Genomic DNA, 18,184 nt, shown 5'->3' with positions numbered 1-18,184 from the left:
AATTCTTACTCTTTCTTCCAAGTCCATTTCGAGTATCACTTCCTCCAAGCCTTCAAAAAACATAACTACAAAGACATTATCACACCTAAGAACATATATTTTAAAATTATATATGTGCATATATAGTTATATATACATATGTATATAGACAACACATTCATACATGTAATGCAGAAGAGAATTTGTTCATGAGAAATTTCCCGTGATAAATTTTGAAGAAAAGTGGTCAGAGCAAAAGGCAAGAGCTTGTACTCCTGTTGGCCTCTGTGTGTTTTCTTCCAACAGCATCAGAAACTGTCCACAGGTCTTGGAGGGTACAGCAATTATGAAGGAGCCTGAGGCTACCATGAAGGCAGCAGTAGGTGTTCTGGCCTCCACTCCTAGCAAAGAAATCTTCATGGCAGGCACGGGACAGAAGGGACAGGAAGGGGGAAGGAGCCATGGAGGACAAGTATAATACAACAGTGAGAGTCAGGAGTACCTCAGTGAGCAGGGCCAGTGTTCATTCAGCCACTCCTATGAACATGGAAATTTAGGCAGAGGGAACAAGGTCTAGAGAGTATTTCTGGGAATCTGATTAGTTTAACACCCTTAGAGAGGCCTTTTAAAAATTCCGAGGGTAAAGATGCGTATTATTCAGATCGATCAGGCGATGTGACAGCGGAAGGGGGACATGTTAAGGCACAGACCATGGAACTCAGTTTCCTGGGCTTAAATTCTTACCGGCTTTGTGATGTTACGCAAGTTACTCTCTTTTTCTGTGCGTTACTGTCCCCATTTGTAAAATGGGAATAATAATACTACCTACCTCATAGGGGTAGTATTTCCCAATGATTAATGACTTTTCACATGGAAAGCTCTCAGAACAATGTCTGGCACACAATAAATGTCATCACAATAAACATTAACACCATTGAAAGCATCCGTGTCCGTCTGTGTTCTCTTTCAACGTGACTCAATATACAGACTGGGCCATTTGGAACATCAGATCTTACTAGGATTATGTGTGCGTGTATATGTATAAATATATATGTAATAATATGATATCTATGGTAATACCCTTCACATTCTGCTCAATTAATGTTTAACTAGTGTTCTTTTCTGTTTAATGTTTAAAAGATGCTATCGTTTCAGATTCATTTGTTATGCTCTTGGGAATATTACCTATTTTGAGCTTAGGCCAAGTAATTTTAAGGTGAGTGCCTTTGGATCAGAAGTCATTTGTAAGCAGGGTGACTTACTTTTAGAATGAAGCCTTTGCTGGCCCCAGGCATCTGCTATTGTCAACCTGAGGAAGGGATTTTGTCCTTTTTCTTTTTTCTTCCTTTCTTCTGGTATGTTGGAGCCTGTACACCTAATACCCGGCCTGGCACCGGCAGTATGCTCAGAACATGTGTTATTAAAAGAATGATTGAGTAAATTATTGGTAAATAAATAAATGGCTGGACCTCGTTCAGCTAAAAACATGCATTAGCACAATTTCATAATGTCACACAGATGGCCCCAACATCACCAGCCTGTTGCTACAAAATAAAGTCGCTTACTTTATTAATCAATTTATGGTTGGTGAAGTCATAACCACTTTATTCTGGAAACTAGGCCCTTCAAGGCACCACCTCCCACCCCACCCAGTTATTTCTGTGACTCTCCTAAGGGACCCTCCCTGTGTCCACATGGCAGCCTGGCAGCTTTACTCCTCGATGGCATCTTCCCCATGCTCCCCATCCATCCTCCCATGGCCAGGGCCCTTGAAGACTATCAGAGAAGCATTACCATTGCCAACAGATGCCAACATCCGTGCTAGGTGGGCTGACCCCGGCTTCTTTCAAAGCTTCCAGGCTTCAGAGTAGCAGAATTGCAGAAATCCTTATAGAAGCAGGAGACTCTGGCTGTGCCCCAGCTCTTGCCACATTTTACCAGCTGGGTTCTGAGGGACAGCTGTTCAGTACAGAGTCCCCCGGGTTCTCTTAGGGACAGTCTTATCAGTTCCTAACTCCTTCAGAACGCAGATGCTCAGCTGCACAGGTCACAGAGCTATTGCGTCTGCAATATTGCGTCTCTTGCCCAAAGTCACACTTAAGCGGCAGAGCCAGGATTCAGACTCAGGGCTGTCAGATTGTAAAGCGCCATGTTATTTCATACAATTAAAAAGTCTGACCTCAACCATAGGAAAAACACACGCTGTTCTGAAGATTCCTTGGAGACACATCTGCTGAACGTCCACTTAGTTTTTTAGGACCCAGAAGTGGGAAGGCCTGCCTAATCTGTCACCCCTTGCCTCCCAGTTCGTTAGCTGGAGGCTTAAAATTGTGCCGGCTTGTAGTCCAGGTCTGTCCCCTGTGGCTGGGCAGGTAATCCCTCGGCCCCCATCACTCCCTAATGCAGTAGAACTTGGCCCAGCTCACTCCCACTGGCTGGGGGTCACTTCCAGTATCTCCACATTTGCTGGAACCTTAGGTTTAGCCACACCTTCCTGTTCATTCTCAGTATGGCTCTTGCCAGCAACTAGGTACTTTCCCCATACTTCCCAGTGCAGGAGGTTGCCCACAGGTGCAGTTTCCAAGACTGTCTCTACCTTGGTTCAAGCTTTGGATTTGTCCAGGAGCCCATGGCCTCCCAGAGCCTGAATGCTGGCCTGACCTTCTAGCCCAGAGGCTTTCCTGACTGCTGTCCCAGAGACTACACTTCTTCCCAGGCCTTCACGTCCACACCAGGCCCAATCCCTGCCTTCTCTGGGCTGGAATGAGGGATAAATTAGTTCTAGCTCCAGAGCCCATTCCTTTCCAAGCAGCCCTGCTGGAGCTTTTGCTGCTCAGGACAAAAGCCCATTCCAGGCCCACGATGGGGCATGATTAGATAGACAAACCCTGTAAATGTATTACCACTAGAGGTATATGCATGGCCATTTGGACAAACTTTTGCAGCCCCCCAGAGAGTCAGATCTGGGGGTTAGAGGCTGGATGGATTCACCCACTGAAGGAGCCAGGAGGCAGGCCGAGCTTGGCTGCCAGGGAGACTGATCTCTATGAGTCAGCTAATGTCCATGTAAGCAGGGAACAGGAGGTCAGCTGGGCCCTTGCTTAACAGACTTTATTCACCATTTACAAAAGAGGTTGATTGCATGCAAAATGTAAAGATGGTGTATTCCCTGTGGAGAGAAAACATAAGCCAGCACAGCCCTCTCCTGAAATACAGGCTGCAAAATGCCTATTGGTTCAGTCTGAGCTCCCAGCTTGTTAGAAATCACCTCTTAATACACTCTGGGTTGGGGACTGCAGAAAGCCCAGCAAGGAGCTTACACACCAGCGTAATTGAGTAACACCTCAAAACACAGACTCAGAAATCAGGAAAACCACATGTGCATATAGTCTGTTTAAATAAAATCACTGACAATACTGTAGAGCGGTTGTTAGTGAGGGGAGCAAGATGCAAAGAATCGCTCTACTTCCCTCTCCCTGCACACGTCTAGATTCCCCATAGAGCAGCTTTCCTTAAAGTTGGGCGGAACTTCTCTGCATTAAACATAGAGGCTTGCATGTCTTCTCTCCTGGGGGATGTTGTCACAAGTTGACAAGGTGTGCCCGGCCAAAGGAAAATGTCAAGGAGTCGGGAGCCCTCAGACCAGGTCTCTGCTACCAACCAGCTGTGTGGCCTCCAGCACTGCTCCTGTTGTGGAAGCTCGTTTTTGTCATTTTGGCAAAATGGATGTACCGCCCGGCTTTGGTCCTTTCTGACTGGCTGGCCAGGGCTGCATGGGGTGTGGTGGGGCATAACTGGATGGGAGGAGCCTGAGTCAAGGGCAATGACATCATCCAGGTCTGGCTGCCACAGGTCAGGGGCTGTACTCAAACCCTGCACAGGACCTCCTGGGGGTGCTTGGCAGAATGGCGTGAAGGGCTCCTAATACTTTCTGGAGGAGCTGCAGCCCAGAGAACTGGCCTGCAGAAAAATACTCTGCATTTGTGCTGCTTTGCACTTGGTTAAAGCCCTTGTCACCACATATTTATTTCAGTCCTCACCTTGGACCTGTGAGTGAGTCAGCCAGGACTTAATTTCTTCATTTTACAAATGAGGAAGGAAGTGATCAGGGAATTTAAACAGCTTTTTCCAAGGTTATACCACATGAGCAAAAGAGCTGGATAAAAACAAAAGTCTCTCCAGATCTCAGCTCTGCACTGTCTTTTCAAGGGCTCCTGGGTGGTGGGGGGCAGGGCCAGCACCCTGGGGAGGGGTCTTGAGGCTCTTCCAGATGCCTCTAGGACTACCACTGTGGTGCTAGCTTGGACATTTCTGGGCCTGCCTGGGACAGCTCTGGCTGGGGCCATCCCATACCTTTGTGTCTCTGGTCCCACACATGTACAGCAGGGGCCCACGGTCTTCACTCAGACACCATCCTACATCTTTCCAATGACTTTGAGGAATAGCCCCACAGTCAGCATCAGTTTTCAGTGCATCACCACCCTGCCCTGATGCATTTGCTCTCCTACAGCCTGCAAGGGTCAACTGATCACAACCTTAGCCAGAACTGAACCTCCTTTTCCTGCTCCTGTTCTTAGCTGGAGGCTTCAGGATCCAGATTCTGGTTGGCCTTGTCACATGTGGCCAGGGCCCTCTTCCTCAACTGAGGATGCTAATGCCCCAGGAGGACCTGAGGGACTGTGAGGTCTGAGGTTGGTGAGTAGTAGACACCTTAGAGTTGGCTCTTTGTCTATTCCCAGTCTCTGTGGAACAGGGAGCATCACAGCTGTGCCAACAATCTGGGTGATGAGGAAGTATTTGCCAGTTGCATCCCATAAACGGAGAAATCCCTTGTCCAAAGCATGTCCAGAGCCGTGGATATGGGGCTTACATCATTGTACAAAACACAGGTGACCCTAGGGAGCAGATAGTGGGGAGCATGGCCCAAGTAGTGGGATAGTTGGGGTTGGGAAATTAGGGCCCACAAGACACATGCTAGAAGTAAGCCTTATTACCCACACTCTTCTTCTCAAACTTTTGCCTGAGCTCAGAGACCAGAGCTGATTGGATGGGGCTTCCCACCTTGGGTTTTGGTGACCGTTGGGGTTGCTGAGGGGTGAGTGAGCCGGAGACTGTAGGCACAGTCCAGTGGGCTGTGCCCATGTTGGGCGCCATTGTGGGTGGTGGAGGGGGAGCTGGGGCTTTGGGGGGCAGTGTGTTTCCTAGGCTGTTGTTGTTGCAGTTCTCATTGGGAGGATCCTCTTTGAGCACAAACTTGGCAGCAGCCTTGGTCCTTCTGAACTTGAGCCATTCGATGCGGACGGCACGGGGTGCTGGGCTGGGCCGCTTACGGAGCACGCGCCGCACTGGCAGGACCTTGTTAGACTTCTTATTGCGCCAGAAGGTGGCGGTGGAGATGAGAACGGTTATGGCCACAATGATGGCCATGATGCCAGCCAGGACACCCACAGCCTTCATGGGGTTGTCTTTGGTCTGCATCAGGAAGGCGGCCATGGGGCTCCGAGAGAGCATCTGGAAGAGAGAAGCCCCCCTAACTGCATTCTGCTGTTCCTTCCTGGTCCCTGGAGGACAGAGCAAGGGTCATGAGCTCCCTTAAGCCTGATGGTGTGTAAACTTTCTGGGGTCAAGCATCCCTTGAGAATCTGATGAACACCAGGGGTTTCATTCCAGAAAAAATGCACCCAGAGAAAATGCGATGCATACAGCTCTCCAGAAAAATGCACAGAGAGAGAGCATGACGCAAACAACCTCTTTCAGATTTAAAACTCCTATATTAGCTGGACTCTCTACTTGAGAGATTAGGGTATGGCTTACCTTTAGTTATGGAGGGCTTCATCTGCCCAAATATATCAGGAACCCCTTAATGATGACTTTCTGCCAGATACTGAGCTGAGAACTACACATAATGATTTTACTTATGCCTTTTAACCCCTATGTGAAGGAACCATCACTCTTCCCATTTGGAGGAAAGGAAGTGGAGGCTTGGCAAAGCCCAAAGTCACACTGTTAATAAGTGTTGAAACTAGGCTTTCAACTTGATTCCAAAGCTTATGTGTCTGATGGCACAGGCAGCCTTTGCTAGCGTTGAGTGCCTTTTGGAGGAAGGCTGCAGATGGTCCCTTCTTACTCTAACCGTGTTTCAGCAAGGCCTGAGCTGGTCTTCTGAGCCTCTTCTGACCCAGACTTGGTACTCACCTCTGTGTCTGTGATGTCAATCTTGAGTAAGGCCGTGGTGCTGAAGGATGGGGAGCCACGGTCCTTGGCCTGCACCTCTAGGGACCACGTGAAGTCCCCACCAGGTGTAATGTTGTGCAGGGCATCAAGGGAGCGGATGGAGTTCTTGAGACGGATCTCCCCTGTGTGCGTGTCAATGTCGAACACGTTGGTTGGCTCCGCGTGGGTGATGGAATAGTCCACCAGGTTGTTGGGCTCGTCTGCATCCTGGTCCGTGGCCTGCATGTGAGGAGGGACAGACAGAGTTGGGACTCGAGAATGATACTTGTGCGCCATGGTTAACCCAGTGTGTCTTATTTGGCTTACTGGGTTGACGGGAAATGGTCCTAACCCTACTGTGAGTGGACTGGAGTTGGGGGAAGTACTGAGTGACCCAGGGTCTGTGCCGGGCCCTCTACATGCATTAGTACATTCCACTCTCAGATCAAGCCTGGGCAGTAGGTATTGTTAAAAAACAAAAGCTTGAATGATAGGTGACCTGTCTAAGGATGGATACATCAAAAAAGGGGAAGCTCAAAGTCAAGTATGTTGGGTTTCAGAGTTCAAGTTTTTTCCATACTGGGAAGACAGTACAGCATAGCACTGCTTTGAAAGCAGGCTGACCAGCTGTGTGAACAAAGGCAAGCCAAACAGTTAAGCTGCCTGAGCCTTGGGGCACCTGGGTGGCTCAGTTAGTTAAGTGCCTGACTCTGGATTTTGGCTCAGGTCATGATCTCACTGTATATGAATGCAAGCCCCGTGTCTGGCTCTGAGCTGACAGTATGGAGCCTGCTTGGGATTTTCTCTCTCTCTCTCTCTCTCTCTCTCTCTCTCTCTCTGCCTCTCCCCTGATCATGCTCACATGCTCTCTCTCTTTCAAAATAAATAAATAAACTTAAAAAAAAACCTGCCTGAGCCTCAATTCTTTTGTAAAGTGGCAATAATATCTTTTTTCTTAGAGGTTATTTCTGGATTGAGGTGGGGATGGGGATATATAAGGTACCTTAATATCCCCTGCTCACAGGGGGAAGCCAATAAAGTTTATTTTACTTTTTAAACTTTACTCTTGAGACAGAGAGAGAGAGAGAGAGAGAGAGCAAGGGAGGGGCAGAGACAGAGGGAGACACAGAATCCGAAGCAGGTTCCAGACTCTCAGCTGTCAGTGCAGAGCCCAATGCAGAGCTTGAACTCATGAACCATGAGATCATGACATGAGCCAAAGTTGGACACTTAACCAACTGAGCTACCCAGGTGCCCCTGAAGTTTATTTAAATTAAATAAATTAAAATAAATTCTTACACCACAGTGTCTCTTGCAACAGCTAAAACAAGGCTTTTAGAGAAGCTTAGTTGCCTTCAAAGCTCACCTCAATTTTCACTGGGGTCCCCAGCACCATGGTCTTCTCCTGGAAACTCTTTCCAAACTGAGGGTAGTGGTCATTGACATCCAGCAGAGTGACGAACACCTCGGCCAGACTGTATTTGCCCTCCATGTCCTCTGCCTTCACATAAAAGTTGTACCTGGCAGTGGCCTCAGCATCCAGGCTGGCCCAGGGCTGGGTGTAGATGATCCCGGTGGATGGGTGGATCAGGAAGCTGCCGGGCATAGGGAATTCGGCGTGAGTGTGCATAAGCGCGTACACACACACACACACACACACACACACACACACACAGTGGACTGCAGGAATGAGCTGCCTTCGATGCACTATGCAGCTTCTCCCACTTGCTCCTCTCCTCCACCTTGCCGTCTGACTGAGGGTGCTGACCCACCCATCTACTCATCCACCTATTAACCCTGAACTTAACCCGACTCACAGCCCTTCCCTCTCTTCCCAGGGCCTGCCCTCCCTAGCTCCAGGCCATCATGATGACCCTTTTTCTCTCAGATCCCAGAACTTCTGCCCCAGGCTCTCCACTGCTTCCCTTCACCCATGGCCCTCCTGCTCATTTCTCCAACCCAGGTCCTGTCCTTTCCTGCCTTCCGCACAGATCCCCTCTGCCCCCCTGCCTCCCAAATCCCTTGCCCGAGGCCCTGTTCAGCATTCTGGATGTACTTACGGGTCTGCCCCAGACCCATAGATGGAGTATTTGACTTCACCCCACGGACCTGTGTCTGGATCTACAGCCTGGAAGAGAGAGAGCTCCAAGTGGCACCTGCTCTTTGTCAGGGCGTATTGGCAGCTAATATACCTGAGGGTTGCTTTCAATGGCAACACAAGGGAACTGGGGTTTATCCAACTGGGGAGAAACTGATCTGGAGGTCTTCTCTGGAGCCCTAGTTATCTGCCCAGGAAACCAACTATTGAAGGAAACAAAAGGTTTAGATCTGGAAGACATGTATCCCTTCTTTGTAAATGAGGATAGAGAAGGAGATGAATCCTGTGCCCTGAGCTGAGGGTTTATGCCTATGTCCTCCTTATAATCCTGGGTATTGTTGTCCCCATTGTACAGGAGTGGAAACTGAGCCTCAGAGAGTTCAGGGAGCTTGTCCAAGGACACAGTTAATGAGTTTGGGCTTTGCAATTCAAACTGGAACCCCGGTTTGTCTGATTTCATCAGGCCCCCTTCAGTAGGGACTCCCCACCCCAGACCCAATCCCTGGGCCAGTCCCCAACCCACTGTGACAGCCACCACGTTGGAGCCCCCTGGGGCATTCTCAGGGATCCTGGCAATGTAGTAGTGGGAGGTAAACTTGGGGACATTGTCGTTGGTGTCCAGGAGCTGGATCACAACATCTGCTGTAGAGCTGAATTTCTCCGGAGTGTTCACTTCAATGGCCAGGAGCTGGGAAAGGAAGGAAAACAAGGACCTGTCTGGGTGGCAGTCAGTGGGCAGAAAGCCTTCCCCCCTTCCTGTCTCAGCACTGGTCCTGCACCCACCTGCCTGGCCCTGCCTTACTCTCAGCCGCCAGCCTGCGATGCCTGACAGCACCTGTAGGGGCGCCTCTAAGGACCACTGTCTTGAAAGCCTGCTTTCTTGAAGTTCTTATAGTTGTATTTGGGCCAATTTCTTTTGTCCCATTGATTTGCATATTCCATTTTAGTTTCAAGTTCAAAAATTACTTTGTTTTATAATATAATTTAATATTTGTTAGGGAAGTTCCTGCCTCATATTCTTTCCTTCTGTTTTCCTGACTATTCTTAGAAATTTATTCCTCCAGATAAAAACCCATGTAATTATATCAAACCTTCTCGCCATCTGAAAGGAAATTCCAGGTAAGACTTAGTTGGAACGACATTGGATTCTTTATTCACTTGATGAGAATTTGCATTTTTTAAACAGGGTGCACCTTTACATATCTTGCCTTCTTTATATCCCTTTGTTTAATTCTTGTGTTCATTATCATTTAGGTGCTGTGTATTTCCTGTTTGCCTAATTCCTAGGAATTTTATCTTTTAGTTGTTATTATAAAGGAGAAACTTTTATTCCATTATTCTCTTTGCTATTATTCATATGTAGGAACACTCTTCAATTTTGTGTATTAAGTTTGTAATCAATCACATTAGCAGCTTTGATGTGTTTCTGTTTTTCAAACATTTCTTAGATTTGTTTAAGCAAACAACAACACTACCTACAAATAATGATAATTTTGTCCCTTCCTTTATAATACTCATACCTTTTATTTCCTTTCTTTATTCAGGAATAATGTTACTCCAGGAATAGTACTAAATAATGGTGGTGGTAGCAGGCATCCATGTTTTGTTTCTGACTTCACACACTGGTTTTAGAACACAAAGCATGATGTTGGCTATAGAGTTATGTGTGTATAATTATAAATAATTATAACAGTTTAGATATCAAAGAGGTATCTGTTTTTCATTTTTATTAATATATATTATTTACATAGTTATATATAATATGCATTAGTTATATATGTGTGTAATTTTAAATAATCACAGATACAAAGGAGTCTTTTTTTCATCTTCTGCTAAAATTTTTATCAGAGTTGGTGACAGATGTTAAATGCATATGAGGAATATGTTTATCTTGATAATCAAATAGTTTTTCTCTCTCAATCTATGAACAGGGCACATTGAACACCTTTGCATTCCTGGGGACAGTCCTAATTTAGAACCAGGAATGCGGTGAGTCTGTGTGAGCAGTGGAGAGGTCTCTTGCACCTTCTTCTTCTCCCACACTCCTGCTCCCCCAGTCAGCAAGAAGGGCAGAGGGGCTGAGGGAAACTGGAGGGCCAGGAAGGGCAGAGGGTGACAAGGACCCCTCAGGAATGAATCCAGGAGCTGCTATGAGCTCCTAGGACCACCCCACCTCCTAGGACAGTACAAAGTATCACCTACCTTGAAGGTTAGCACTTTGAACTTTTCATAGTCAATGGCAGCTGAGTTCTCCACAATGATAGTGACTTGGGCTTCATTCAGGACTGTCAGTGGGACCACTCGGAAGATGCCCCCAGGTCCCACCAGCCGCAGGTTGAATTTGGCATTGGCTCCCTGGGCAATAGTGTTTGGAGAGAGGAAACAGGGAAGATGAATGAGAATAGAAACTCATTAGATAGTCATGCTAAGCAAGAAACCTTCATATGCCCTTAGCCCTGGGAGGTGAGTATTATTATTTCTTTCTATAGGTCAGGCCATTAAGGATCAGAAGGATTTAGCAGACTATGATAACTAAGCAAGGTCCCAAACATTGACAGCCTGGCCCTCTGCTGGGCATAGGAGGTGACAGGATGCATTCACAAATGCCTTTCTACAAGATCAGATATAGAGGGGCTTTTATTTGACTGGTTTTACTTTTTAATTGATTGTAAATGTCTTTAGGCTAACCTAAAGGTCTTTGGTTAGCTACTCTCCCACGTCTGTCTCTTGGTTACACCATCATTTCATTCATTTTAACACCCGCAAGGCCCCTGGGACATAAGCGGTGAAGACTGGTGCACTCTCTCAGCTTTGGCTTCTTGGAAGACAGGGTGGAGGGCAGGACCACACACCTGGTCTGAGTCGTTGACAGTGATCTTAAGGCCCCGCAGGATCTCTCCCTGAGGTGGGTGTTCATACATAGACAGCTCAAATCTGTTCTGGGGTCCACTCTCTCCATAGAACGTAGGCGGATGGTTGTTGAGGTCCACGATCCTGATGGTGACTGGGACCATGGCCTGGGCAGCTGGGATCCCTGCAGAGCTGACCTCAGTCACCTGGGATAGGGACAGGTGGCTATTGCTGTGTGGCAGGCAACTCCAAATGGCCCCATGGATTCGCAGCTTGAGGTATTCATGCCTTTGTGTAATTCCCTCTCATTAAGTATGGCCTGCCCTAGCAACTTGCTTCTGATATCACATGGCAAAGGTGATGAGATATACTTGGTGATTAGACCACAAAGACTGTAACTTCTGTTTTCTAGCAGACTCTCTCCCTTGCTGGCTCTGATTAAACAAGCAGCTATGTTGTAGAGGCTCATGTTTCAAGGAGCTAATCGTCACCTCTAGCCAACAGCCCACTAGGAACTCCATCCTGCCAATAACCATGTAAGCCTGGAAGACAATCCTACCCCAGTCAAGCCTTCAGATGAGAATCCAGTCCCAGCTGACAGTTTGATGGCAGCTACAACAAGAGACCTTGAATCTGAGGACCCAACTACGCCGAGCCTGGAATCCTGACCCACAGCAATTGTGAGATATGAATGTGTGTTGTTTTAAGACACTAAGCTTGTGGTAATGTTACAACAGCCATAGGCAACAATATAGTGCTGTTACTAATCCTATTTCGCAGATGAGGCACAGAGGGGTGAAGCAGTCACCTGGGGCCACACACTAGTGAGTGGCAGAACTGGACTAGGAAGAACTCAGGTGTGTCTGATTTCTTAATCAGCAGTCTCTCCATCTCACCATAGTGGCCCTTCTTTATAGCCAGACAGATCTGGGTTCAAACCCCAGTTCTGCCACATTCTGTCCTGGTGTCCATTTGGCCAGGGGTGGAGGCTGCAGAGAGGGGAGGTTTGGAGATGTAGCAACAAATAACTAATACAGGCTGCAAAGCCAGGGCTGAGAATCCACAGGCTCTGTGTGAACCACTCCATGTGACAGAGACAATCAAGAACCTCCCTTCCCTTGTTCTAGAAGCATGCTCTGGTCTCACTATGCTCCCCGGAAACCACTCATCACACCCCAGCTGCTACCATGACTCCCTTCTCAGAAGCCTACACCTGCTGTCTCCATTTCCTAATTCCCACTCAGCTCTCAGCCCATCCCCAACTGAGACACTTCACACTAATTTCCATGCTGCGTGTAGCACTGCCACTTTCTTTTGCCTTCCTGAGGGTTCTAGCCCTCTGCTAATGGGACTCTGCTTTCTGCAGGCTCCCGTCCACCTCTCTGATCTCTCCTAGGTTTCTTTCACCTGCTCCTGCCTCACTCAGCCTCTGATGCTCCCAGAGCTATGTTCCTGGCCAGTGATTCCTCTGTCCCCACAGCCATCCTCTAGGTGATTCCATTCCCCAAACCCATTCTTCCACAGCCACCTGTATGCAGACATTGTCTCCCCAGGTTCCACACCTGTATACACAAGTTTGTGTGTTTCAATCTGAGCATCCCAGAGACAGCAGAATGCCCCATGTCTGTCCTACCCAACTTGCCTCCTTTCCTGCACCCCTGATAGCACGGTACCACCCAGATCCCTCATCCTTCTCCTTTCCCGACAGTCACTTCAGTCGCTCCTTTTCCTTACAGTCACATTCTGTGGAGTCTGCCTCCTCCATATGTTACAGTTTGTCTCCTTATGCCACTCCACCTCCCCTCATCTGCACAGGTTCCCCCCCCCCCCCCCATTTATCACCTTGACGAATGGCTCTGCCTCCCTGCCTCTCACCCAGTTCCCTCCAAACTCAAGTTGGGACCAGTGTTCTCAAACCCTCTCCTGGGACTGGACCAGAATCACCTGGGGGCTCACAACATGCAGAGTCTTGCATTTCTCAAGGACACACCAATTTCCCGTTGCCAGGACTAGGTCCTGGAAATCTTTGTTTGCCAGACTCTCTAAATCTGAGAATCATCCTGGTCTAAAGAAGCCAGAGTGAGCTTTTCCCTGATCCTGCTCAAAACCCTTCAATGGCTCTTTACTGCTCTTGGGCAGGACCAGCTACATAATGTGCAGTGAAAAATGAAAATATGGGGCCCCTTGTTAAAAAATTATTAAGAATTTCAAGACAGCAAGAGCAGAGCCTTACACCCAGCATGGGACTCTTCTAACAGTGGTCCCTGTGTAAGTGCACAGGCCACATGCCCACAAAGCTGGCTCTGTTCTGGGGAAAAAACCTATATTTCGTATCTGGGGCCTTTGCTCCTCTAGTTCCAGCCTGGGATCCAACCTTTTTCTCTGTCTACATGTAGTCTAAACACTTTGCTGCTGTCTCATGACTCCTTGCTGCTTCCCCAGTACATCATGTGCACATCACCTCCAGCCTCATCTCATGGGGCTTCCTAGTCCACAGTGCCTGCACTCCGCCCCCATTCCCACCAGCGATGCCCTCCACCAGTGTCCACCTGCTGGGTCTTACCCATACTCAAGGCATTGCTGCTTCAGTCCTACTTCCTTGTGAATTCATGTCTCCCCTTTCCAGAGACTTTGTGTGTGTCTGCTGCAGCCTTCACGCAGGCTATGTGATGTGAGTGCTCTTTGGAGCAACATCTAGCTCCCTCCCTGGGTGGAGGGTGGGCTGGTGGTGGGGATACTGGTTTGCATCACCACAGCCGGAGGGCAGGAGGAAAGGCCAAGCTAGAGGGAGGGTACCTGTACATGCAGCTCATACACATCCCTCCTGAGCTGGGCAGGACTCTGCATGACGGAGATGACTCCAGACGTCTCATTAATTTCAAAGGCTCCGTCACTCCCTGTCAAGGAGGAAAGATGTGTCCTGCAGTTCCACACATGGCCAGGGAAGGCGCAGGGGAGCCATGCCAGGCAGCCGGCCCTGTGATCCTCGGGCGTTACCTCACTGAAGTCTCTATAGGACGTAATTCTATCATCTGTATTTTGCCAATGAGGAAACTGAATCTCAGAAGGGCTAAGTAACTTGTCTAAGATTACACAGCGAGTGTAGAGCTGGGACTTAAACTCACTTCTGAGTCTGGTTTCAGGTTCCATAGAACTTTCCTTCTCTTCTGTGCTGTGTGTATGCACGTGTGTGTATGTGATAGAAAGAGAAAGGAAGAAACGGATACAGAGTAAGGGAAGTAAGGAAGGGGAGAAAGAGGAGAGAAAGGGAGGGATGGAAGAAAGAGGCCAGAGGCTATAGGAGGTAGATCAGAAGACGGAGAGAAGAGAAGAGATGGGGGTGGGGGTGGGGTGCTTGGTAATTGTGTAAAGGCTGCAGAAGTGGAGGGGAGGGGACGAGAGGCAGTCAAGGGTCCACGTGCCTGGGGAAAGGAGCCTGTGTGTGATGGTGGCATGTTCAGGCATGCTGGAAGGAGTGTGTGCACCAGGCATATCCTAAGGGAAAGGGTTGGGAAGGCAATGGTGTCTGAGTGAGAACAGAGAGACATATGCATGTCTGCAATCAGGTACCAGGCATGATGATCCCACCAAGGGGCCTGGTGCTGCAGGGACCAGCTACCAGGGGCTATAGAGCCCACCTGGGCCGGCTTGACCTGCTCCGTTGCTGCTCAGTTGTGCAAAGAGCACAGACTTGGAGCCAGAAGACTTAGGTTCAAGTCCAGTGGGAATGTGGCATGGCCCTTTAGCTTCTCTGAGCTATGGAGTCTGCTCATCCATATACAGAGCTAGTAGTAGGAAATACCATATCATCGTTGCATTTAGTTCTTTTAATTCAGCAATATGCTCTAGGCCAGAAGTTTTAAAGTATGACAATAAAAAACACAGTAACTTAAAAGTGTAAGAAATGTTGCCACTCCCTCTTGTTAATCAGCATGTGCTTAGGGTGAAGGGACATGAGTTGGTGCCTCACAGTGTTGCTCTCAGTCCCCCAATCCAACCCCATGTTTCTCCTTGTTGCTGGACAGAGTGATAAAGCAGGGTCTGGAGCACATGCCCAAGGAGACTCATCACCTCCTAGATGGACCCAGCCCGTCTCATGCATCTTGTACTTCTGGTTCTAAAGATGAGGAAACAGGGACCAGAGAGGTCTGGAAAGCTCACTCTGGTCGCCCAGGGAGTAGAAGCCACAGCCCAGTGATGGGCCTGTCCCCAAAGCTTCCCCAGACTCACCATTCAAGAGGCTGTAAAGAATTTGGTTGGGTTTGCCCCGATCTCCATCCATGGCAACCACCATCAGTACCTCCGAGCCCTTGAGGGAACAGAAGCAGCTGCCTGAGGTCGCTGGGTGATGATAGGGTTCCCCCCTCCCCAGATACTTGCCCCCATAAGAGAGGAGGCCCCACTGCCATCCAAGAAAAGGGCCAGGCCTCTGTGTGGCCCCACACCTGCTCTGCAGAGAGATCATAGCACCCACTGACCTCCCCAGGCTGGAGGGAGAGACAGCCCAAGCTCTGTTTCTCCCCTCCACATAGGTTAGCACACGGCTGCCCAGGGACACTCAGGCCTCCTGAGTGGGCCTCCTCCTCTTATCCTTTCTTTCCTACATGCCACACTCAAGTCTGGCTTCTACTGTCCTACCCTCGAGCCTCACCCTCCCTGCCTCCTTCACCTTTTGCCTGCAGAGGTACATGGTGGGGAGAGGTCAGAGACAGGTGAGAGAGGAGCTGGGCACAGAGGGGTCCAATGCAAAGCCCAGAAACCAGGATGCTCTCCTGTGGCCCCGGCTGGGGTGCCATTTGACAGATTTGGGCAGCGATGCCACAGCCAGCAAGCCTGTTCCATCTCAGCCAGTCGCCCCCTTCTAAGCCTCCTCCTCAGGCACTTCTCCTCGGCCTGTCCACACTCATGGCTGCTTCCTGACTGCCACATGCCGCCTGCTCTCCCTGAGCAACGCTGTCCGCCCTTAGATTTCAGCAGGACAGCTGGCCTCCCCCTGGCCTGTCTTCGGCGCCCGGCATTTCTCCCTCTACTCTGTGCTTATCTCTACTACTCGGCTGCCAGCTTTGGGAGAAGCGGTATCTTAGCTTGGGCCCAGCACGTGAGGGGTCCTCAGTGAGCATCTGCATTGTCTCATAGATCCTAGAATACTCAGAGCCTGGGGAGGAAAAATTCAGACTGCAATTCAGTTCCAGAGTCCTTGAGCTGCGGTTGTATGGGGTTTGGCCCCAACCTGGTCTCCGCCTACAGGTAGCTCATAGTCTGGCTGAGCTGAGGGGGCATGTAAATACATGCAGGTACCCCAAGGAGGGGTGTGCATCCCCCAGAGAAGGGGAGCTCCCATCTCGACCAAAGATGTCAGGGAAAGCAGCGTCTGGGCTGACCTGAGAAAGGCGGGGTGTATTAGGTGTGCAGGCACATTTCAGGCAGAGGGCTAAGGGCACAGTGGGGAGATGGGCTGGGTGCTGGGGAGCTGGTGAGGGCTCAGGGGTGGAGGGGATGCTGGGCATCAGGTGCCAGGCCCAGGGGGAGTGCCATTCCTAAGAGACCCAAAGATAAGCATAGTAGCCCAAACACCAGGGACAAAGACTGCTCTGAGGGGGAGGAAGCTGACGCCGGCCTTGGAGCCTGGCTTGCAGGACAAGCCACACCTGTGGATGACATTTGACAAGGGTTGTGGGAGCTCGGCATCAAACTGTGGGAGAACTACTGGTCTGAGGGACCTGAAGCTATGGGCTTTGAGTTGGGGAGGCACAAAGGAATCTCACCCCCCCCCACTGCCCCCACAAGGTGTAGAAAAGGCTCCACCCAAACCACAGCCATGGGCCACCTGTCAGCCTCTCTTCTCAGCCTTTTTGAGGGGCTGAACCTTTGCAGCCGGGTTTGAGTAAGTTTGAATGAGTGAAGAAATGGCATGGCACAGTCTTGGCTCCTGGCAGGTGCTCTACACATTGCCCCTGCTTCTTCCCCCCTACACTCCCACAGGCAAAAGGACATGTTCATGGGCTGAGCTTGAGTCAGTCCAGAGCCATCCATGTGAAGAGGGTGACCCAGGGCCAAGCCACAGGGATCCAGGGGTAGTGGCATCTGGAGGGGACACTGGGATGAGGGGACAGCCACCCACCGGAAGGGTGTCCTCATACACATAGCCGTAGTAGGGTGTGCCCACGAAGACAGGGGCCATGTCCTGCACATCCTCCACATTGACTGTGACCGTGGTGGTGGCTGAGAACACCACATCAGCCCCTCGAAGCCTCCCTCCACCATCCTGGGGAAGAAGCAGAGAGTGAAGAGAGGTTGGGCTCTGGACTCCTGGTACAATCTGGTTTCTGTCTCTTATTGGCCTCCGGACCAGCTGCCCTCTCTGATTTCTGTTTGCTCCTGTATCACCTGGAGATAATTCCCCCTCATAAGGGGATCATTTAAATCAGATGATGCATGGAGGTCTTTAGTCAGTGCCTGGTATGCACTAGGCACTCAAAAGTGTTCCTTTGGAAAAGAGAGTTCTTTCTCCAGGGAAATCATGTCCGACAAATGGCAGAAGAGGAGGGGGGTCAGAGTCAAATTCCCCCTCCCACCAGGAACCAAGCCTCCAACACCTAAGGACCTACTAAGACATGATTTGGGCCCGTGCCTGAGTCTACATGATGAAGGTGTGTGCCCAGCGAGCCCAGCCCTTGGTGGAGTATTGGGCAGGTGGTGCAGGCTGCAGTGGGATGGCCTGTGGCCAATATGTGACCAGCAGGGGCCTTTCCTTTCCTGGAAAAGAAAATGCTGGGTCTAGAGGGACAGCTAGGGTTTCCTGCCCTCAGGGGACAGAGCAGCCACTTTGGCTGAGCACCTGCCGACTTGCAGGTCCCACACCATGCACTTTAGAAGTATGAGAAACTCAGTTAAGCCTCATGGGTGGGCAGATGAGGAAACCGAGGCTCATGAAGGGTCACTGATCACACAAAGAGGAACAGGTGAGGTGAGCAAGCCCAGGCAGAGAGAGGGAGGTGCCTAGAGGCCAGTTCATGGGAGATGTGAGGGAGCATGGGTGTCCAG

At 49.6% G+C, this 18,184-nt stretch overlaps 1 protein-coding gene across 4 annotated transcripts in view; it reads right to left on the bottom strand.

Annotated features, from left to right (window-relative positions):
• Positions 1 to 76: 76 nt before the first annotated feature.
• The window catches only part of CDHR1 (cadherin related family member 1), a 41,377-nt gene continuing 23,269 nt past the window's right edge, over positions 77 to 18,184 (bottom strand). For all 4 annotated transcript variants that reach the window (XM_047824631.1, XM_047824632.1, XM_047824633.1 and 1 more), the window contains 10 exons: positions 17,262 to 17,405; positions 15,371 to 15,449; positions 13,937 to 14,037; positions 11,143 to 11,346; positions 10,493 to 10,645; positions 8,814 to 8,978; positions 8,253 to 8,320; positions 7,559 to 7,787; positions 6,175 to 6,432; positions 77 to 5,490 (listed from right to left, as the gene is read on the bottom strand). In XM_047824631.1, coding sequence (XP_047680587.1) covers positions 4,954 to 5,490; positions 6,175 to 6,432; positions 7,559 to 7,787; positions 8,253 to 8,320; positions 8,814 to 8,978; positions 10,493 to 10,645; positions 11,143 to 11,346; positions 13,937 to 14,037; positions 15,371 to 15,449; positions 17,262 to 17,405 — 1,938 coding nt within the window. In that variant the 3' untranslated portion in view covers positions 77 to 4,953. The remainder of the gene's footprint in view (positions 5,491 to 6,174; positions 6,433 to 7,558; positions 7,788 to 8,252; positions 8,321 to 8,813; positions 8,979 to 10,492; positions 10,646 to 11,142; positions 11,347 to 13,936; positions 14,038 to 15,370; positions 15,450 to 17,261; positions 17,406 to 18,184) is intronic.

The sequence above is a fragment of the Prionailurus viverrinus genome, chromosome D2 (genome assembly GCF_022837055.1).
Source record: "Prionailurus viverrinus isolate Anna chromosome D2, UM_Priviv_1.0, whole genome shotgun sequence".
In the NCBI taxonomy this organism is placed as follows: domain Eukaryota; kingdom Metazoa; phylum Chordata; class Mammalia; order Carnivora; family Felidae; genus Prionailurus; species Prionailurus viverrinus.
Note: the sequence above shows the minus strand (reverse complement) of the source record. Positions and strands in the feature narration are given on the sequence as shown.